The 23246-nt window shown below is 52.0% G+C and overlaps 1 protein-coding gene across 2 annotated transcripts in view; it reads left to right on the top strand.

The window, feature by feature from the left end:
- Positions 1-23246, top strand: part of Cdh4 (cadherin 4) — a 478608-nt gene that overhangs the window by 323998 nt on the left and 131364 nt on the right. For both annotated transcript variants that reach the window (XM_041641804.1, XM_041641803.1), the window contains exon 3: positions 18080-18306. In XM_041641804.1, the coding sequence (XP_041497738.1) occupies positions 18080-18306 (227 nt within the window). The remainder of the gene's footprint in view (positions 1-18079; positions 18307-23246) is intronic.

Raw genomic sequence — 23246 nt, 5'->3', positions numbered from 1 at the left:
ACTGACACCATCAGTGAGCCATCAGAAGCTATGTGAGTGGAAAGGGGGAGAGAGATGCCAAACATAGCAAGAGAAGGCTGGGTTTGGGGTGTGTAATGCAAGACCTTCGATCGACATGGCTAATGGAGCAGGGAGGCAGGAGGGGGAAGACTTGGCAGCCTGACGGCCGTCTTCCATTAGCTAGGTAAGCCTAAGCATGCTGCACCTGATTCAGTCAGGAGTCTAGATGACTCCTAGGCAAGGAGTCATCCCTAGGGTCCAGGAGGCAGTGGGAGAAGCTGTAAGGTAAAGGAGGCTCTGATGGACATTGTTTCTCAGGAATGGGACCAGACAGGAAGCTGCGGGAACTGCAGGATGACCCTGCAGCATGCAAAGGCTGGGTGGCAGCCACTATAAGAGCACTTGACATGCTTACCCTCCTCCTGAGCACCAGTCCAGAGCCCGTGCACCGCACAACTAGGGAAACACACACGCACGTGCACACACGTGTGCGCATGCATGCACACTCGGACACACCAGATCTGAGAATGCCCAGAACTTCTGATGACAAGTGACAAATCAATCCTTGATGTTACTAAAGGAAGGAAGGAAACAGCAGAGCCTTCAAGGTTCACTGGGGTGGCCTTAAAACGTGCAGCTTGGCAGTTGAGGGCAGAAGGTACCAGAAGGCCAGGGAGGCAGGGCAACATGGGCAGGGCAGGCCTGCTTTCTCGTCTGACATTTCAGAAGAGCCTCAGCACTCTGTGAAGATATGAAATCATGAAAAAAGGGAGAGAGAGAAGGAGAGATGGAGGAAAATGCTTCTAAATATTGTTACATATCCCAGCAAACCATGTCCCTTGTGCCCTGAGCCTGGTGTCAGCTAAGCTTGAGAGGTATCCAATGTGCCCCTTAAGGATGTCACAGCTAGGGAGTTCTGGTAGGTAAGAATCCTGTGTTCAATGGGGCACCCCTGTCCCCAGTACCTCCACACCCATAGTATTGTCCCCATAGGACCCACAACATCAGCTGGGAAGACACTCAGACCCCGCCCACCCTGCCCTGTCAAGGGACCCAATGTCTGACTGTGCACAGCAGTGAGGGGCATGGCTCAGGTCACCTCCTCTCCCCAGTTCCAGGACTCTGCTAAGATGGCAGTGGTAGCCGGTGGAGTCAGGGTTTCCCCATGGACGCTAGCTGCCTTACTTAACCTGTCCTCCCACTCCAGGTGACTTCCAAGCTCCGTGCAGTGGGCACCATGACAGAGATGTGTTTATAAGAGTGGCAGTCAGTGCCCTGACTCTGGGATTAAGTCCCACCCGCTCACTTTAAGATACCACTGCCCCTCTGAGCCTGGAGCATCACATGGTCCATGGCCAGAGAATGTTTACTGCTCTTCCAGTCACCTGTAGACCAGGCCGAGATGGAGGAAGTACAGATGCTGTGAGTATCGAAGGAGGAAACTCACCTGTGACAAAGGACTTTCCTTTGGGGTCTGGACGCCCATCCGGTCCTATGTGGGCAATGCCTGAGCAGCATCACCCAAGTCCTGAGTCCCAGTTGTGACCAGGCACCACCTCCTGTGGTGGAGGCACAGCTGGGACCCTCTCACTGGACAGGGGAGAACCACTGATATCCAGAAGCACTTTGTTCACCTAAGCCCTAATCAACTGCACCAGTCATGCAGCTGCTCCTGGGGCTGAATCTGCAGGATCAGCACCCTCACCTGGCACCCTGTGTGCCGCACCCACTGCAGAATATGCTTCCTGCAGCAGCTCAAAGCCCTTGGGTTTAGTTCATTACCAAGAAGCTGAAGATGGAACTCTGTCCACCTGCCTGTTTGTGCTCCACTATTCCTTCTGGGATGGTTTGCCAGTTAAGAAGGCACCTCTTTCACACTGGCCCCTGGTCCACTCCAGACAAAAGACGCCCTCACCAGCAAGAGTGGCCACTCTTAAGGTAAAACCACTGTGTTTTTGAAAGCATGGAATAAACACTGCTCCGGCCTCTGTGACTGATGGGTGTCTTGGAAGACTTGGTAAGGAGACTGCATGACAGAGATGTGTCCTTCTATGGTCAGGTACTGAGCTGTGGCTTATGTTTTTCTCTGTGAATATGATCAAGATTTGTCCAAACAAAACCCCTAACAACTCCAAACTCCCAGTCACGTGTTGTCTTCAGATGGGAAGGCATTTCAACTGAAGGGAGTTCAGGTGAGGGATTGCCCAAGTCAGACTGGCCTGTGGGCATGCAATGGTGTTGTTAGGTGAAGCAGGAGGACTCATCACACTGTGGGGCACACTACTGTGTGGGCAGATGGCCTGTGTGGGGAGCACCACTGTGTGGGCAGATAGTCTTTGTGGGGAGCACTACTGTGTGGGCAGATGGTCCTGTGTGGGGAGCACTACTGTGTGGGCAGTTGGTCCCATGTGGGGAGCATCACTGTATGGTCAGATGGTCCTGTGTGGGGAGAACCACTGTGTAGGCAGTTGGTCCTGTGTGGGGAGGGAGCACCACTGTGTGGGGAGATGGTCCTCTCTGGGGAGCACCACTCTGTGGGCAGATGGTCCGGGGTTGTATAGGAAAGTGACATACCTTTCTCCTCGGCTTTTGCATCAAGTTGTTGTTTGTGCTCCTGCCCTAACATCCCTCAGTAATGAGCTGTAACCTGTGAGCTGAATGCACCCCTTTCTTCTTAGGTTGCTTTTGGTCAGAATGTTTTATCACAGCAAGGGAATAAAGCTGGAACAGTTCTGAAGCTTGACGATGGTTCTGACCTGTTTCTGTCAGGACTGCCCATGAGCATGTGGACCTTGTCTTGACAACTCCTGTTCATAGAGAAAGATGTAAGCCATGACTCAGTACCTGACCACAGGACACATCTGTGTTATGCACCCTCCTTACCAAGTCTTCCAAGATACCTACCAGTCACAGAGACCGGGGCAGTGTTTAATCCTTGCTTTCAAAAACACAAGCTGTTTTATCTAAAAAATAATAGTGGAGAACATACAGAAACATCAGCAATGCCACAAGCAGCTGCATAGAATGACCAGCGTGTCCTGATAACTGTACCAATGTCATTTGCTTCATGACTAGAACAGCCAGAAACACGGATATGCAAATATTCCGTGGTGGGATATAGCATTCTCTGGGTGTGTGCCCAGGACTGCATAGGTGGGCAAGCAAGGGAATGTGACCGGCGTAGATGTCCAGCAACAGGTGAAGAGATGGAGAAAATGTGGTTCGTTGCAAAAGGAAATTTATTCAAGTGTAAAGAAAAGTGAAATCTGCAGGGAGAGATGAGCTTGTAAAATGTAGTAAGCAAACTGACTCAGAATGGAAATACAGATGTGTTCTTCCTCATGCAGTTTACCCTGGCCTGTGGACCCCAATCACTCACGCATGTGTGTGTGCACACGCGTGTACATGCATGTCCGTGTGCCAGTGTGCGTGCGCGTGCATGTGTGTGTGTGTGCCCGTGTGTGTGTGCGCGTGCGCGCATGTGCATGCATGTCCGTGTGCCAGTGTGTGTGTGTGCGTGAGTGTATGTGTGTGCGTGTGTGTGCGTGCACGTGCATGTGTGTATGTGTGCTCGTGTGTGTGTGTGTGCATGCATGAGTGTGTGTGTGCGTGTGTGTGCGTATGCAGGTGTGTGGCAAGTGTTGGTACAATGTAACATTTATAATGGAGACTGAGAGAAGGCGATATCAGGGGATGAGGGTGCAGGGACACAAGGGTCCTGAGAGTCAATAGGGAACTAATTTTCATTTTTCTAATTTAACTCCATCATGGTTTCTTTTTCTTTTATTCATGATGGATAAGTGAATCCAATTTTCCAAATATTGAAGTACCTAGAGCCATGAAACAAAGCATGCATAAACCACGCAGGTGGATACTAAAGGTGGGAAACCCTGAGCAGAGCTCTGTGGCCTCAGTGGCAGCGTTTGGGACTGGAAAAGTGTCCGGCGGGCTCCCCTGAATCATCTACTGGATGCTCTTGTGAGCTAACTAGAATCAAGTGTTGTTTTGAAGATTTATCTCTATTATTTTTAATTATGCATGTGGGTATATGCATTTGAGTGCCGATGCCCCTGAACCTGGAAGCATTGGATCCCCCGGAAACTGGAGTTCAGGGCAGTTTAGATCCTCCTGGTGTGGGTTCTGGGGATGGAACTCAGGAAGAGCAGTACATCCTCTTAACTGCTGAGCCATCTTTCCACCCCACAAAGTGTTGTTTTTAATAATAGAAAAATATGTAGTTTCTTTCTTTCCTCCCATCCCAAAGAGATCATTTCTCCTTCATCTTTAAGTCATTCCTCTAAATAATGGCTACACCAAATCCCAAAACCCGTTAGAGCTGTGAATTCTAAATGCAGGCAGCTGTGTTTGGGCTGCCCTCACCATAAAGCCTCTCCCAGAAGATAAGGGACGCCAGTGGGGGGGGGGCACCCCAACATGTCTGGGAGTGTCTGACAAGGGGCTGCCTCCTGGCTTACTTCCAGAAGACGACGCGGGTACTGAGGGCTTCTGTTCTGCTGGGACTGTTTGCGTGGAGACTGGGAAGTGGGCAGGAAAGCACCCCACCTTCCTGAAAAGCAGGAAAAGTGTGGATGCTGCTCTGGGCTCCCTCGGGGTTCAGACCGCTGCCCCGGAGCCCTCTGTCTCAGCAGCTGAAACAAAGGCACTGAAGGCTGACCTTGGAGAGGCAGATGCCCCAGCTGTCACCCCAGCAGCATCCAGGGTCTGCGGGTCACTCCTGCAGGCAGGATCTGACTTGTGTGTTCCGAGGGGTTCACCGGTACCAGCACCATAGGCTCTTGTGCTGGGTTCGGCTCCCAGGAACAGGCAGAGGTTGATTGGTGATGTCAGCCAGGGAGACGAGCTGAGCTGTGGTTCTTCAGTCATACTTTCTGTAATATATTCCCGTTCCCTACGCTGCGGCTTGCTTCCCTCCCCAAGTGATGGCAAACTTTGCAGGAAGCTCACCTTCCTCCTTGACCCATTCACATCCACAAGATTCCAAATTACAGGTGCTGTGCGGAGTGTTCCCCTGGGTTCAGTTGTCACAGACACCTTTGTGAGCACAGAAGGTGACATTAGCATGCCGGTCTCTTTCACCACGTGAGTCGGTAAATCAAACTGTGCCAGCTATAGGCTTTTGCCTGGTAGCTTTTGGATGCCGTGCTAGGTCCGACATGATCAGAGAAACTTCGCAAGTTTTGCAAGGCCACACAGCTTGGTCCACTAGCTCCAAGCCCTGGACTCCTGCAAGGCAGCCCACTGTACTCCTTGACCACATCCTATCATCAAAGCACGTAACAGGTGCACACTGAGGTGGAGCCCAACAAGAGAAAGACGAATACGGACTGTGCTCTCCCCACAAGTCTTTCTCAGTCGCCAGGGGGATCCAAGCAAAAGGTCACCTTCCTCTGAAAGAGCGTGTTCCTTTTACATAAAGCCTGGAATCTTCTTCATTGCTCTCTAACGTGCACTCAGCTGGGACTTCGGGAGTCACTGGGAGCAAATGGTTCATTGGGATGGGGCGGGGATGATAGACTGAGTAGGTGGGTGGGGCCAAGTGGCAGAGCAGAGAGTCTGAGCAGCCTCCTCCACAAGAAATCACTGGAGGAAAAAAATAAAATATTTCCTGGTCCACTGACCTTTCTGCGAGTTTTAATTTGTACCCAGGAGTAAATCATCACTAAGTCTTTGGCGTCTTCAGTGCTGGCCTAAGAAGCCAGTCTGTTGAGATCTTGTGTTGAAATTTTCCTAGCTAATCACCTTGCCGAAGCTTTTCATTTGTATAACAGACATCACAGGAAGGTTCCCCACAGGCGTGATTGCCAGCCAGCTCTCTGCTGTTTTTCTCTGGGCAGGAGGGAGGTGCAGATCTTTGAGGACACTTGGGGATCACGTCAAGGACCACAGAAGACATGCTTCCATCTTTTCCAAGTTGACTTCAATAGCCAGCTTTTACCCAGTCCCAGAGTCAGCCCCCAGCACGGAGCTTAAAGAAGTTAGCATCCACAGAGGCGTAGTCCTGCAAAACAGTCCTTTCCCCAGCGGCAGAGACACCCAGTCTTCTTTAGAGAAACGGCGTGTAGTAGCAATTGTGGGTGGAAGTAGCCTTTGAACTGGACCCTCCTGGCTGGTGAAAACAGGAAAAGGACTGTAGAGAAATGAGTAGTCCACCCCAACCTTCCTCTGACCCAAGGATGGGATAAGGAAGCCCACAGCCTCCAACTCAGAGCCCTGCAGCCTTAGAGAGATGGAAGGCCCTGGAGTTTCGGTTTAGCGGCTGAAGAACCTCAGCTCTCTTCTGGCTGGGGGCGCATCTGACCAGGAAGATGCCTCTGGACACAGGACTTGGGGGTCACTCTATGACTGCTTTCTTCTGTGAAGAAGACCAGCACGGGCAGAAGGCGTGGTGGTACCTCCCAGTGCCGTGCATGGTCTGTCACCGGACAGCATGGGCAGCCCTGGTCCTTACCGCTACACATGCCACCGTGTCCCCAGCATAGCCACCGGGGCTGGCTTCACCTTCCCACTTCCTGTGAGTTAGGTGTGGCCATCGACCCTGCTTTTCCTGCCAAACTGGGAGAGAAGCAAGGTGTGTTGCTCCACCCGCAGCGGTCGGGACAACAACATCCGACCCAGAGAGCCTGTTGCTTGAGCACGTGCTCTTTAGAAGCAGGGTGAGGTTGGAGATGGGCAACCCAAGCCTCCGCAGCTGCTTCCCTTGAGGGTGACCCATGTGGAGGGCAAGGATGATGGAGAAGTCATGGGGGGACTGTGGTCTTTTGTCTGTGGGAGGTGGGCTTCATTTCAATAACTGACATTCTCATCACATCTCCGGGACACTATATCCACATCTCAAATGCCCGGTCCTATGGAAGTGTTAGGGTCCCGTGCTGGAAGGGGGTTCAGAGGGCCTTACATGTGGTCCTGTTTCTTCTAAAGAACTGCCCTGTGGTGTTCCTGATGGCCTCTGGTCTCTGTGGGACTGGTCCCTCTGTCTGGGGACAAAGGGATTCCTATCCAGGCATGGCTCCATCAAGAGACTGGCCCAAGCAACCTTCCTGGAGCTTTCCCAGAAGCTGGTGCTGTGGGATCCCTAACAAATCCACCATCCACAGTCTCAGGTCCCTAGGTACTAGACCTCCTGAGAGCATGTCTGCTCTTGGCTCATGGTAGGGTCCACCTTGGCCCCTTAGGGACCAAGCAGCCTAAACACCATCTGTGCCCAAAGGTTTATTCGTTCCTTGGTGTCCAGGCACCCAACTGTCTGCTTGTCCCAAGGGGTCTCCATGTATTTTGAAATTATGTGTTGTGTGTACCAGAGAAAAGAGGTCTCCTTGAAGAACCCAGCAGAGGATGCCAGGGCAGAGCAGGAGAGTGAGAAATGGGGGAACCATGTTTGCATTCCCGAGCCGCTTCTTGTTGATTCTTGGGAAATGGCGAGCAGCCAGCGTGGGCGCCTTGACTGTGGAGCCCAGATGGCAAAGTTCAGGCTCATATTTGGATTCAGCCCTAAAGCTGACAAAGAGCCAGGCTTAGGCTGCCTCAGCCTGGGGAGCTCTGCCTGCTACACACACTCATCTTCATGCTGAGCTTCCAGATAGGCGCAGAATCCCGTTTCTTCCTCACGCACTGTTAGGAGCTATTCTTCCGCCCTCCTGTCTGAGTGGGACATGTGACACACAGAATGTACCCCTATCCCGAGTGATAGGTGTGTGTCCCCACTTCTAGTGATGGTGGCTAGTACTTGGGACAGTGACTCCAGGCCTCCCCAGGCTTCAGCTCTCCTGGCTTCCCAAACATCTGCAGGACCTCTCTCCACGAGAGTTTAAGAAGGGCCTGTGCCTCCTCCAGCCATAAGGCAGAAGCCAGAGCAGGAAGAAAACGCAGAACAGGTAACAGCCCAGCAGCTCCCTAAATGGAGAGAAGCAAGAGAGGAGAGAGCAGGGACCTGGAACCCATCACCCACCCTCCAGGAGCAGAACGGGAGTGGGGGAGGGGCACCGGACAAGAAAGAGTCGTCTCTCTACCTGGGCCTGATTACAAATGATTTCATTAGCCCCATCCTGGTGCACAAGCCGCTAATGAGAGAGAGGCTGGCAGCTCTAAAAATAGCCCGCTCGTCCTGTTCCTGGCTTTAGAGACACAGCCCCAGTGGGGCCGCTGGGCCCCAGCTGTCAACTCCAACTTCTTCCTCACCTCCTCCAGTGTGTGATCAGAGCCTTCAGAGGAGACAGCAGCCCTGCCCCTGGTCGCTGAGAATGAGAGAATGTGCTCCATGCCCTCTGCTCCCACAGTACCACATACACTGAGACACTGAGGCTGCTGGTATACTGGGCAGACACAGTGATAGGTGACTTACGGCTCCTGGGGTGCCCCTGCCTAGCTGGTGTATGGCAGAGGCCGTGTTTCACAACTGTTGTGTGTCCATCTATAAAACAGGGAGGGGCTGGGGAGATGGCTCCGTCAGTGAAGTACTTCTGAGGATCTGAGTTCAATCCCCAGAAACCGCATTTCCAAAACAAAAGCTGGATATGGCAATATGTGTTTGTGATCCCAGTTCTGGGGAGGGAAGAGACAGGCTGACCTGCTTGTTGAGTTCTAAGTCCATGAGAAACTTTGTCTCAGAAAAAGGGAGGGTGAATGGAGTCTAAGGAACAACTCCCAAGGCTGTTCCCTGACTTCCACATGCATGCTCACACAAGAGCGCATATACACAAACACACATGTGCATCTACATATGCATATATGCATACAGGAGCACCACTGCAGGAGTGCTGGTGCTGGCACAGGCTCACATGGAGCTCACAGATCAGAGAGATGCGCGTGCCGGCATATGCCAGCCTGATGTGCCAGGGGTGTTCCCACCTGAGAGATGGCCTCTAGCTTCAGCCCCAGCGTCCCCTGCCTAGCTGCATTTGAAGTTTGGATGGTGCCTATGTAAAAAGAGAATGGCGATGCCCCCACCCACCCACCGCGTGATAGCTGCCGCAGGACTGAGCCGGTGCCTGTATACCGTGGTCCACTCTAGTCTGGCACATAATTCCAGCCGACTGTACCAGAGCTGCTGATGTCATCATCACGATCACCTTGTCTGTCGTCCGTCTCTGTCAGTCATCGCCATCACCCCTGTCTGTCAGCAGCAGCAGCATAGCCATGGCTAGTCGTCATCATCATCATCCTTGTCATCACACCTGTCAATCACCATCACCATGACCCCATCAGTTGTCATCATCATCATCCTCATCACACCTGCCTCTCATCATCATCACTGCCCTTCCTATGCTGTCCATCACAAGGGCTAAAGAGGGGCATGTTAGTTCACACTTGCCCAGGTTAGAAAGGCTACACATTCCCAGCAGCACCTGAGGCCCACCACAGAAAGGTCCAGAACCACAGGGCCATAACATAGAGAACACTCTCTCTATAGTGTGAGTGCCACTTGCTCCAGGAGACCCCTGGGCCCCATGCAGCACGCTTACCCCAAGCACCCTTGTCAAGGAAGGTGTGCAGAACTTAGCAGAGTTGCCCACAAACTTCACAAGCATGCTGTCATGCCCTGTTTTCGGTGGGCTGAGGCAGAAGCATGAGCAGACACCTCTGTCTGGTTTCCTTACAAAGCTCCTTCTGGAAGTTTCTAGAACAAAACAGAAAGGTGGGAAGCAAGACTAGACGGGCAGAGCCACAATAACTGCAGATGGCGTGAATTTGTTTTGTTTTGTTTTGTTTTAAATTGTCTTTATTGAACTATATGTTTTTCTCCCCTCCCCTCCCCTTCTACCGTCTTCCATATTCCCCATGCTCCCAATTTACTCAAGAGATCTCATCTTTTTCTACTTCCCATGTACATTAGATCCATGTATGTCTCTCTTAGGGTTCTCTTTGTTGTCTAGGCTCTCTGGGATTGTGAATTGTAGGCTGGTTTTTCTTTGTTTTATGTCTAAAAGCCACTTATGAGTCTTTCTGGGTCTGTGTTACCTCAATCAATATGATGTTTTCTAACTCCATCCATTTGCCTGCAAATTTCAAGATGTCATTATCTTTTTCTGCTGTGTAGTATTCCATTGTGTAAATGAACCACATTTTCCTTATCCATTCTTCAATCGAAGGTCATTTAGGTTGCTTCCAGGTCCTGGCTATGACAAACAATGCTGCTATGAACATAGTTGAGCACATGTCCTTGTGGCTCGATTGAGCATCCTTTAATGGCATGAGCTTGAATCACCTGAGAAGTCAAGGTTCTGGAGTCAGCAGCGGCTTCAGGGAGGAGGGGGACAGTCAGGCACCCTGGGAGAGTTCTGCCTGGGTGTTCACCGATGTGGGAACCATGAGGTGCCAGCTAACGGCTCTGACCCCCATTCCCTCCTCTGAGATGAGCCTGTTCCCATGTAAGTTTGTGAGGGTTCACAGGACGATGGTTTCCGAGCGCCCAGCAGGACGTGGGGTAGATCCCAAGCCGAGACTGAATGGATGGGTGTATGGATGAGAGAATATACGGAAATGTTAGCTGTATCGGTTAGCCCATGCACTGTTAGCTTCAAGGAGGAAAAAACCCTTCTCTGAAGAATCCTACAATCCATCCTGTTTCCCTAGAGAATCCAAGGGACTCCACAGTCTTGAATGGGAGCAGTGGTGGCAGCCAGGCTTCCTCTCCAGAGTCCTGGGGAAGTCCATCTCCCAAGCTGGCATTCATGAGAATGGCTACTCCATTACTGCCCAGAGCCCTTCTACCTTCTGAGGCTCGGGCAGCCCCCTGGCCAGTATGAGAAGGGTATTGATGTCTAGACCAGCATGCATGGGAATGATGAGTATCGATCTTCTACGTGCTGGGATCAGCAAGGAAGAAGAGGTTGTGGTGTACCCTGGACCTGAAAGCTCTCAGTGAACTAGAGTGTCTGTGGCTAGGTTAGAGAATTCATTAATTTCTTCAGTTAAGAGCCACTGTGTTCCACCCTAATGAGGCATTGGTGCGATTTATTAATGAGGTGCCCATGGTTCAGTTTCTCTTACCTCTTGGAAAAGCCACTCGGAATGGACAGCCCAGTACAGCAGCACGGTGATTCACATAAACAAAGGACTGCGATTAATGCTAGAAGCCAGAGTCCCTCTCCTACTGCAGAAGTCCCTCCCCTTCCCAGGGAAGAAGTCTGTCTCCTGCCTAGTGAAACCTCGCTCCTACCTAACTCAGGGCAGTTCTAGACAAAGCTCAAACTCCTCAGGAAGCCGTGGATAGCTCAGATCCTGACCTTACCTAAGCTGCTTTCTCAGTCCTGATTTCTGTTGTCACCTGAAGCCATGAATATTAAATAAAGACTCAGGGAGCCTAGTGGAGCTGGTGCCACACTGAGGGCACGGGCGCTAGGAGACGGGCACATGTTCCACTTGGGTGACGTCGTGGACAGAAAGAGCGTTCTGAAATTTCCCGTCAGAGATGTAACGCCATCGTGGTGTGAGATTACTGTGACACTGACCGGGTCCATCCCACACAAGTCCACAGCCGGTGTGCAGGGTTTCTCACATCCCGAAAGCCCTGGCTTTTCTGGAAACTGGGTGTTGGTTGAGTGAGCAGAGGATGTCTGTCTTTGGTACATTTGACTTTGCAGAGTCGACCACGTGCGTGGAATGGCAGAAGGAGCCCCCTCCTGCCCTGCCCAGCTGGTCTATTACTCAAGTCTTCTACCGTGTTCACTGTGATTGACAGCAGAGGTTGACACACTGGTATTAAGTGGTTTGCTGTCTGGCGTGTGTCCACATAATACTGTTGCTCAGAATTCCCTGGGGCTTCTCCATGTCCACTTGTCCATCCTCTCTCCTTGCCAGCCCTTACAAGCCTGATTTCCTGCCTAAAAAGTTGGGCTTGCCTAGTGCACCATCTTCTCAGCCTCCACTAGTATCCTGCATCCAAACTCTATCCAATAGCCATAGTCAGAGCAAGAGAAGTTGGAGTTTGTGCATTCTTTCTTTCTCCCTGCTCTTTCTCAAACACCTAGCAAGGCAGCTGCTGCCAACCCTGAGCCCATCGGAAGCCTGGGCCCTTTCTGAAATGCTCCTTACCTGTGTCATCTCTCAGGACTCTGCTCATACCTGCCCCATTAGGGTGCCTGAGAGCCACACATCTCCGCCCTCCAGAACAGGTCTCCACAAAGCCTCAGTTGGTGGTTCTAGCCTCCCCAAGAGACGGTGAGTTTTCTGGGGAAGGGATCCTTTTATGCTCATCCTCATCCTGGGCTGGTGATGGGGCCTGTGCGAATGTTCAATAACATTCATTGTATAAGATTGGTACCCAGGTTACAGATCCAAGTACAGCCAGGACTTGAACTCCAAAGTCATCTTCCCACCTTGCCCTTAAACGTATAGTCTAAAAATCTTCACCAACACCATTTTTAAGATAGGGAACCGATGGTGGGGTGGGGGACAGATACGGAGAAGACATGAGGGAGGCAGGGCTGGAGAACTGGCTCAGCAGTAACCCAAGTTCAGTTCCCAGCATCCATGGGTAGATCACAACCTCCCATAACTCCAGTTCCATGGAGTCCACCCTACTCCCTCCCCAGCACAGTGCTGGCCTGGCTCAAGGCATCCCTTGGTGAGGTCAGCAGACCAAACTACACTTTCTAGAAACCACTTCCTGGTTTCCTCAGCATATGGCCACCTCATGATCCTGCTGAACAAGATAAAACCAGAACGAATAAAGCTATCCCCAGCCCTGTACTAGGCCTGCAAGCTGGGGTCCACTAGAGTCCAGGGACACCTGACTAGCGTGTGCAAAGCCACAGCAGGCCAACAGCTCCCGAACTGGTGCACATGACCTCCTGCGGCAAATAGCAAACAGCACCTCCAGACTCTACAGGCCATTTGGGGGGAACCAAGAGAAGCGGGACCTTTGGCCCAGACATTACAATGGAGATGCCGCACACTGTCATGGGCAGGAGGGGACGGGTGGCTCCTAAGAGGCGTGTGGCATACCTACGTGTGGTTAAAGCGTACACAGAAGAAAACATCCGGGTGGACTTTGTAGAAAGGAATCCTTCATGCAAACTAGCTGCCAGTGCCAACATATCTGCTATGCTCAGCTGCACTCCATCGTGAGAGGGATCTGTTGGCTGTTGACGCTCCGACAGGAAAGGCAGGGCGGGGAGGTTGTGGGACCCCCACCTGAGATTCTGGCAGATTCCTTCTGCCCTGCCCTTCCATCTGTATGTACTTCTACCCTAGGTGCCCATGGCCTTGGGGTCTCAGGCACTGCTAGAATAATAGGCTGGGGAAGGTGAACAGGTGGGAGTGGCTTCTCCGTCTGAAATTAAAATTTAAATGAAATTTATGCCCTGGCAATGCTGAAGCATGGATGGGCAGCTCATATATGGTGGTCTGTTGAACTTGTCCATATTGGGTTTCCTGCTCTAAGTTGATGAGGACGATTGACCAGGTCTCTTCCTCAAGAGGGCACCAGTTCTCATTACAGAGAGTTGTGAGCCACCATGTGGTTGCTGGGAATTGAACTCAGGACCTTTGGAAGAACAACCAGTGCTCCTAACTACTAAGCCATCTCTCTAGCCTGGGTTCTCTATCTATGCTGGGTAAAAGTTTTCCAGTGTGGCTCTTTTGAGGCCACCCAGAGTCTACAGAAAAGCCATCACCCATGTTCCGTGAGCAAACCCAACTCACTGGTCCCCAGTTTGGTGGAATGATACTGTAGTTTGTCACTGGGGCTTCGTAAGGAGTGGGTAGATCCATCTCCTGGGAAGGAATTCTCAAATCAGATCCATGCAGGGGCCCCAGAAGCCTGCCTGCAGCTCCAATGACACCCTATCCATTTCCAGGCTAGGTTGGTGGGAATCAGAGAAGCAACCTCTGCCCCAATAATAACCTTAGCTCTACTCCACCAGACCCCTTGTAACAAAACCCAACAGAATTCTGTCCCCAACCCCCCTGCTTCTCCGATCTGAGGAGACTCTGTGCCCAGTGACTTGGCATTCCAGGGCATCAGTATGCCTCGCTGCCCTCAGACATCTCAGCACAGAAGGAGGGAGCCCCATCTCTGCATGGACCTGCACCTGGGAGCCAGGGATGCAGGCTAGAGCAAGCTGCGGACAGAGAGCCTGCTAATGGGTGCTGGGCTCTGACTTCACCATTCCCCAGCTGCACACGGCTAATGATGGGTGTTCTGGCCACACATCCCAACAGGTACAAGACAAAGATGCAGGTGGAAGAAAACCAAGCCGGGGTGGGGCCAGCAGTACGTGACCCATGCCGGGCTAACTGTTCAAGTCTCATTGAGAAAGAGCGTTGATCGTTCCCAGTGGGTGCCTTATCGCCAGTAGCAACAGTTCACGTAACCGCACATCCACAAGGTCACCCCCACTCATCACACTCAAGAAGCACCTTCCGTGATCCTCCCCATCTCAGAGCCTTTGCTCTGCTGTCCCTTCTCAGGACAGTTCCTCTGACACTGAGGAGAGACAAACACTGCCTCTGTGCTGCCCCCCTCTGACCTCCTCGTTGTCCTGGCCACCAAGGTTTTGTTTACACTCTGGCTCGTCCGTATGTTCTCCTCGGCACACCAAGATCCACCTGGGCAACCTTCAGAGTCTGCCTGTTCACACCTAGAACCCTGGCTGGATGGTAGGGAGACCCTGAGCCATCGTGGGAGGGCGGGCTGAAGGAGCGAGAATGGCTGGCTCTGAGAGCTGAACAGCAGGCGTGAAGCTCGTGCATCCCTCGGCATGGATCCAGCCACACGCTCCCCTCCAGCTCGGTTGATCTTTCCCAACTCACCTAATAAGGGAAATAATAAAACAAGATGTTCGCAGACACAGCACAATTCTGCAGCACTCTGTGTTGAGGAGATGCAGTCTGCTGCCCCCGTGAATGCCAGGCCACCTGCAAGCATGTGCCACCCCAGCTCCACCCAAAGAGCCAGCAATTAAAAGTGACGAGGGCGAAGGGTTAAAGACAGCCAGCCTCCTGATAAGAGCAGAGCTTCCTTCTGCTGCGCAAGGTGACTGGGATGCATGGTGCACTGGATGCATCTGCAGACGTGTCTGCAAGCATGGCTGCACCTGTGCTGCTGGGTTTGCGGGCACGGGAGAGGTGTAGGGTAGCATTTTAAACAAAGGGATCTGAACCCGTCTGGAAGAGAAATGGTGCTCAGCTGTTGAGGACCCGTGATGAGGGCTGTGCGTTCGTGTTCAGGGAGCGCTAGACTGCCGGGTTTCGGAGCTGGTGACTGTGGGAGCCACTTCTACACAACAGGGCTTTGAAAGGCGCTCTGACTGGTGAGGTTTGGCCCCTGGTGTAACTTAGGAGTTGCACACGATGCCAGCAGCAGCCCAAGGACATCAGCTTGCTGCGCGCTTTACTGCTTGAGCCTTAGATTATCAAAGTGTCCTGAAGTCAGGTGCAGCGCTCAGTAGTACACACCCGTAATGCCAACACTCGGGGGGCTGAAGCAAGCGCATCTCTGTGTGTTTGTCACCAGGTTGGGCTAAATAGTGAGACCTTATCTCAAAAGATAAAAAAATTAAAAAGTTCTAACATGGAAGAGAAGAAGGTATTTGTGATGGCTTGGCCCTGAAGCAGGCTGCAGGGATTCGGTGCAGCATGGGCTCTACTGACCACAGGTCCTTTGCGTCAGTGGACTCTCTGCACTGCCTTCTAGCCTGGCCACGCTGGCTGCAGCTGTTCCTTTAACTGTAACTGAACCTGCAGTTTGTTCTTCACACACAGGGTCGCACAGAGCACACAGGACTCCAGTGCCTGCTGGAATCCGTGATCCGTGCCCTGCTGCAGCCCAAAGGGCTTTCTTCATCACCTCCCCGCGTCCCCCACCACTCCACAGAGTTCCCTGCCACCACCCATGGAGGGGTTAAGACGTCAGTCCCCTGTGTTGTCAAGTTTCTTTGATTTTACTAGGAATTGGCTTTTAGAACACACGGGGGCTTATCTTGGTATTTTGTACCTGATCATATCACAGCCCAGCCACTGTCATTCTTATCTCTGTTGGTAACAGTTGGGGGTCAGCAATGGGTCCACTCGATCTGTTGCTAGTTTTAATTTGTATATGTCTGAGGCAGTTTGCTAATATCTTTACATTTGAAAACAGAAAAGAAAAAACGGTTTGTTCATCCGTGGAAAAGTAAACAGTGCCAGGGAGCCACAACCCAACCCTTTGGTCCCCCAGAGAAATGGGGACCTGCAGTCCTTGTCATCTGGAGAGGAAGAAACAGGGACCTGCAGTCCTTGTTGTTGTCTGGAGAGGAAGAATTCAGTTAGGAGATGCAGATAGGCTGCAGGAGTTCATTTGGTAAAGCCCTCCAGAGCAAGCTGCCCCCAGGTGGAGAGCAGTCCCCTGGGCTCTGCATTCTGATTTTACTACATTTGTTCATGAATTTGCTTGTTTGTTTTTGGGAGGGGCAGCACAGGCTGCGGTGCCAGTCAGGAAACAGCTTGCGGGAGTCGGTTCTGTCCTTCGGACCTATGGATGCCAGGGACCAAACTCAAGTCTTCGGGCTTCATGGCGGTTCCTTCATCCAGTGAGCGGTCTCACCAGTCTACGCTGGGCAGAGTCAAGCCTACAATACAATAAAGTTATAATGATATCGAGTTATTTGAGGACCCAGACCCTTTGACAGAGGAAAGTGTTGCCTTAGCCCTCATATAGTGCAAACCGCCTAATTCCAGCTTCAAGGATGCTTAGTCACAGGGACACACCCTGATCCTCAGGAGACCCAGCCAGGTTCTCAACACTGACCGCTCTGTCACCTGACAGAGCAGAAATGCCTGGTCTTGTTATATTTAAAAACATTTTCTAGTCAGGCATAATGGCGAACATCTTTAATCCTAGCTCTTGGAAGGCAGAGGCAGGCAGATCTCTGAATTCAAAGCCACAGGTGTACAAAGAGAGTTCCAGGATAGCCAGGGCTATGTACAGAGAACCTGTCTCAAAAATATTAATAATTATTAATAATAATAATAAAATAAAAGCATATTCATTAAGCCCGCAAGCAGGAGGAACCAGCGACTGGGGAGACGTCTCTAGTGAGTGATCTGAGACAAGGGAACCCACGTGTTATTTATAATTTCAAGGCAGGCAACAAGAAAAGGTGAACATGCAGGAAAAACACTTTATCAAATGTAAGTGCAAGTCCCTTTTTTTAGTTTCTAGAATAAATAGTAATTAAATCATGTAAGCTGTGACAGTGAAATTGCTTATAAAACCAACCCTCCCACCATAATTGCTTAGATACCCACATTTTTATAAATACTGGGTAACTTTATCCATTGCTTTTATCAGCAGAATGTGACACCAGCTGTTGGTGCTTCATAATTTACCACGGAGTTGGGTGACAGTCACAAAAGCACGTGTCTAAAAAATGCACTAACGTGGGCCAGACGAATATGCAGTCCTGGAGACGTCTCTCTCTGCAGTGGAGTTGGAAGTGGCTGCAGCTCTGGGGCATCGGGAGGGGCTGACAATTTGGTTGCCTAATTAATGTTTTGGAAGCAAAACGACGCGGTACCCAACAGCGTCAACGGGTTTTGTTAACTGTGTGACTAACCAAGAAAGTCTGTGACTGAGCCAAGCCTGTCATCCTGCCTCTGCCCCCAGTAGGACACAGGTGCCTGACAAGTGTCAGATGTCACTAAGTCACAGAAGGGCCAGCCATGCAGATCCCATTTCCAGAATGTTCCTGTTGTGGAGGGACAGCCCTGACACACCAGCTTTCTCCGGCTCCTTTATTACACTTAGCCTTCTCGGGCACAGAAACAGAGCCAAAGAACTGGGCATCTACACTGCACAGGCAGAGACTGGTGGGAGTCTTCCTGTGTGGGTGGCGACTCCTGCTCCCACTGAGCCGCACAGGGCATGCAGAAACCGTGGCAGGAGTGGATGACATCCACCTGGGTTTGAGGGTGGGATGCTCATCCATCGTTTTTCCTGATCTCAAGCTACTTCTGGAGGACAAAGGAGAGCCTGCCTAGTGAGGTCTTTATGGTCTCAGGGCTACTTGGGGAGCACATGCTGTACCTGTTGTTGCAGCCTGCTTCCTGGCCTTCCTGACCATCTTCTCTCCTCTTACAGTCAAGTTCAGCAGCTGCTTGGGTACCAAAGGGACGCAGTATGAGACCAACAGCTTGGACTTCAAAGTCGGGGCGGATGGGACTGTCTTCGCCACCCGGGAGCTGAAGATCCCCTCAGAGCAGGTGGCCTTCACTGTGACGGCGCGGGAACGCCAGACTGCTGAGCAGTGGGACGCCATGGTGCGGCTGCTGGTAGCCCAGACTTCATCCCCACACTCTGGACACAAGGTAAGAGGAGGCAGCACAAGCAGGAAAGCCTGGGTCCAGAGCCCAGGTGTCCCCTCCCCTAGGGTCCCAGGCAGAGCCTTTCCCTGACTCCTAGATCAGGAATGACAGTGCTTTGTCTGTGCCCATCAAAGGCGTGGCATCACCCCTGCCTCCACCGTTCTGAAGTGTTAGAGTCACCCTTGTAGGTGGGGCATCTGAGAGGTACACCAGGCCCTGAGCTCAGTCTACTAAACTGCCACCACTGTGACCCTCTCCGTTGCCTTTTGAATGAGTCACTCACACTTCCCCCTGCCCTGTAAGCTACAAGTGCTGTCTGCAGCCGGGGCTCTCTGGGAGTTTTCAAGGCTAGGGGAGTTGGCAAGCAAAGCAGATCAACCACGAGGCTGGGGAACCAGGGTAGGACTAATTCAGAGCTACGGAGAGATGGAGGGCAAGACAAAAAGGAGAGAGGACAACAGAGAGGAAGAAAGTGGGATGGGGGAGAAGGGGAGAAAGAAGAGGAGACAGCTGAGAGGGATGGGCAAATGAGGAGGGGAGGGGAGGGGTAGATAAGGAGGAGGAGAGGAATGTATAAATGAGGAGGGGGAGAGAGAGTGGGTGGATGAGGAGGGGAGGGGTAAGCGAGGAGGGTGGTATAAGATGGAGGGAAGAAGAGACAGAGAGAAAAAAGGTGGAGCTGGGAAAGGATAGAGGGCTAGAGAGAGGGGAAAGGAAACAGTGGAGGAGGGAGTGGGTCAGCTAATGGAAGGTCAGGAAGGTAAAGAGATGGGGAGTTCTCCTGTGATGTCTGCAGTCTGTGCACCGTCTCCTTCCCCCAGCTGTATCCCCGGGAGATAAATGGGGCATGGAGCCGCAAGGGCACCTCCCCGTCCTGCTCCTGAGATCACTCTTCTCGCGCACTGTCCAGCAGTCTGACAAGAAGTTCCCATGATGCCCCACATCCTCTCTGTTTCGTTGTTTGTGCTGGGAAGCCCAGATGGCTGCATCAGCCTCAAAGCAACAGAGCTGGGACTAGCAGAGAACCTGCAAGCTGGGGTGCCTGCAGTAGGGAGACACTGAGAAAACCCAAACAACTAGAGAGGAGAGCAGGACAGGTGGGTCCCTCAAACTGCGCGTGGTTCCCTAATCAGTGCAGTTTAAGGCAGTCTCGGGCTGGGCCACTGCATGGGGGCTCTCCCAGGAAATGCCTACAAGGCCTGAAGTTAGTTGAACAAAGATAACCACATTCCTTTATGTGGATTTGCCCAGAGCCTTACAGAACTGAATGTTCCTTTGAAGGCTCTCAGTGGGAGAAAACCTGCACATTTCCAAAACCCCACCTGGCCAAGGAACCCTTTGTAGAACAGCCAGCAGGGCAGATGTGCCAAGGAACCCACTTTGGGTTTTGATCTTTCTTGTATCCAAGTGGGAGCAGAACCTTGGGAGGATATTCTTTCCCACCAGTGTGGGACAGTAGGGTCATAAGCGTCCTCCTGCGTGAGGGAGCCAAGCATCTTAACACATTACTAGTACACACCACACGTGCGCGCATGCACACACACGCACACACCCACACCACACACACAGACACACAGGCATGCACACACACACGCACACAGATACACATACACGTACGCGCGCGTGCACACACAGACATAGACACACACGCACACAGGCACGCACAAACTCGCACATAGACACATGCGCGCACACACACCTTTTCCTGCCTATGGATCACACAGACACACACACGCACACAGGCACACACAAACACGCACATAGACACACGCGCACACCCTTCCCTGCCTATTGGTGCTGAAGACACCAGGACAGGCAGGTGTGGACGCTCCCTCTTCCCTGTGTGTTCTTCATGCACATCCCCTACCAGGACTTAACACTCCCCCTCTGTATTTGTTACTCTTCTTGCTTTGATTTAAAATGTCTGAGAAGAAGACAAACCTATGGCTCACAGTTCAGGAGGAGGGAAAGCCGTGAGAGCAGGAAGGCAAGGCTGGTGGTCACATTTCATCCACACTCAGAAAGCAGAAAGAGGCAGATGGTGGTCCTTGGGTCCCCTTTCTCCTTTTTATTTATCCCAGGACCCCAGTCACAAGGTAGTGCTCCCCACCCGTGGAACGGTGCTCCCCAGCCATGGGTGATGCTCCCCAGCCGTGGGTGCTGTTCCCCAGCCATGGGTGATGCTCCCCAGCCATGGGTGATGCTCCCCAGCCATGGGTGATGCTCCCCAGCCATGAGTGATGCTCCCCAGCCATGGGTGATGCTCCCCAGCCATGGGTGATGCTCCCCAGCCGTGGGGTGATGCTCCCCGGCCATGGGTGATGCTCCCCAGCCATGGGTGATGCTCCCCAGCCATGGGTGATGCTCCCCAGCCATGGGTGATGCTCCCCAGCCATGGGTGATGCTCCCCAGCCATGGGTGATGCTCCCCAGCCATGGGTGATGCTCCCCAGCTGTGGGTGCTGCTCCCCAGCCGTGGGTGATGCTCCCCAGTCATGGGTGATGCTCCCCAGCCATGGGTGATGCTCCCCAGCCATGGATAATGCTCCCCAGCCGTGGGTGTTGCTCCCCAGCCATGGGTGGTGCTCCCCAGCCATGGGGTGTTGCTCCCCAGCCATGGGTGATGCTCCCCAGCCATGGGTGATGCTCCCCAGCCATGGGTGATGCTCCCCAGCCATGGGTGATGCTCCCGGCCGTGGGTGATGCTCCCCAGCCATGGGTGGTATTGCCACAGTTGGGGTGGATCTTCCCATCTCAGCTAACACAATCTGGAAAGTTCCCTACAGACATGTGCAGACGCCATCTCAGGGATTCCAGATCGTGTCAAACTGGCGATCAATATTAATCATCACGGCTGTGGCTTCCTGAGCCGAGCAGCTCCAGCCTCTGGATTGTGAAGCCGAAATTGTACCTGGTGATCAAAACCCGGACTCCTTATAGCCCGCCGGAGGCTTGGGGTGAAATTACTGACTGAGACTAGATCGACGCCTTTTGTTAAGGCCGCCAGTGAGGGGAGCTCTGATGTGTTGCTGCAGTTAGGGGCTTCGAGCACTCCCGCTAGCCTGGAGAGGGACCGACAACACAATGAGGGGCACAAAGCTCATGTACCAGGTCAGCGCGCCTGTGAGCCCCGTCGTCCCTGACCCATGACGTCTGACTGCAGGTGACAGCAGTCTCTCCGGTCTTCCACTGAGTTTCACGTCTCTCTTGCGGCCAACGGCCCTGACCTGACTCTAGAGTCCATTCAGACCCCGCTCTGATGGACCCAACTAGATCTCAGTTTATCATCCGAGGACAGAGGGCGTCATTGTCTGTATCGACAGCACAGATAGTAAAGGTGAGCAGGGTTACCCAGCCTCTTCTACAGGAGAGAACTGGGCCTCCAGGAGGAAGTAAACTATGACTCGCTAGGTACAGCTGAGCCTGGCAGAAGGAAAGCTAGGATTCTCCCGTTGGTCCTGGGAATTTCAGGGTTGATTGTCCTGAAACAGAGCAGTGATGTCATTGACATCCTGTCCTGGAGGTGAAAGTACGCCATCAGGTTCTGTGACCTAAGGAGATCACACAGAGTAGCCTTCGTTCCTGTCGGTGGTGCGTCCCAGCCCCAGTCCCAGCCCCAGCAGTCCCGTGCTCAGCACTGTCACTGCTTCTCATCCCAGGGAGAGCCAGGGGCTGGGGAAGGAGGAGGCATTGACCCCAAGGGCAGAGCCAGGGGCTGGGGAAGGAGGAGGCATTGATACCAAGGGCAGAGCCAGGGGCTGGGGAAGGAGGAGGCGTTGACCCCAGAGAGTAACTGGGACTGTGGGGTGCTGAGTCGAAACGCTGAGACACACGTCAGCACACTGTCAGTCTAGCAGTGAATCAGGGTGACCCCAGTTCTTGGTGCTCCTGTCTGCCCGCCAGAGCAAAAGCAGGGTTCCTCTAGGGACGATTTTGGTTCAAGCCTTAAATCAAGTTGCCTTTCACATACAGCGTCTAGCACTTACGTGAAAATAACCAGACATTTAAAATGGAAAAGACAAAATTAATGAGAATCCAGGAACGCAGGAAGTCGTAGACCAGAAAGCTGCAGAAATGGACCTGTGCTGTGTTTATTGTGTCCACAACATTGAGTAAAAACTTTGGAAAAGAGTGGGAAAATTTGGAACTGAAAAATACGATAAGCAAGACCGAAACTTTTGAGGCTGGATATTGGTAATTAGACACCAATGAAAAGAGAATTCATAAAGCAGGTATTCGGACTGAAGCATGATTGATGGTCTAGCAGGAGAAAGTCCTGGCAGGAGTGAGTTTGGACCATGGGAGGAGGAGGTTACACAGAGCAGCAGGAAGGTCTGCTCGGATGGCAGTGGGGAAATGTCCCGCCCGAACACAGATCTGCAGACACCACATGAGGAACAGTGTTAAAGGGTTGGAGCATTAGGAAGCTTGAGAACCACTTTTCTGGAGCATTCTGGGATCCATTTTTAGTGAGGTTGATCATTCCTTACCCAGAATGCTTGGGGCCAGAGGGTTTCAGACTTCTTCAGAGTTTAGAATATTTGCTTAAGCCTACAGTGAGGCCTCTTTAGGACACAGCCCAAGGCTAAAAACAGAATTTATATGTTTCATTGACATTTTGTGCACTTAGCCTGGAGCTGTGTGCGTGTGTGCATGCGTGTGTGTGTCCGTGCTTGTGTGCATGAGTGTGTGTGTGCATGCATGTGTGTCTTAACTGTGACATACCACATGAGATCAGGTGTGGAATTTTCCACTTTGCGTGCCGTAATGATACTCAAACCATCTCAGAGCTTGGATTTTTTGATAAGATGATCAACTTGCATTATATTTTGAAAAGATTACAAATAAACACTTGTTCTAGGGACTGGAGAGATGGCTCCATGGTTAAAAGTACTTGATACTCTTGCAGAGGACCCAAGTTCTGTTCCCAGTACCCATATGGTC

The sequence above is a fragment of the Microtus oregoni genome, unplaced genomic scaffold, assembly GCF_018167655.1.
Source record: "Microtus oregoni isolate MIOR12 unplaced genomic scaffold, Mior012 000071F_ref0000514, whole genome shotgun sequence".
Lineage (NCBI taxonomy): Eukaryota > Metazoa > Chordata > Mammalia > Rodentia > Cricetidae > Microtus > Microtus oregoni.
Note: the sequence above shows the minus strand (reverse complement) of the source record. Positions and strands in the feature narration are given on the sequence as shown.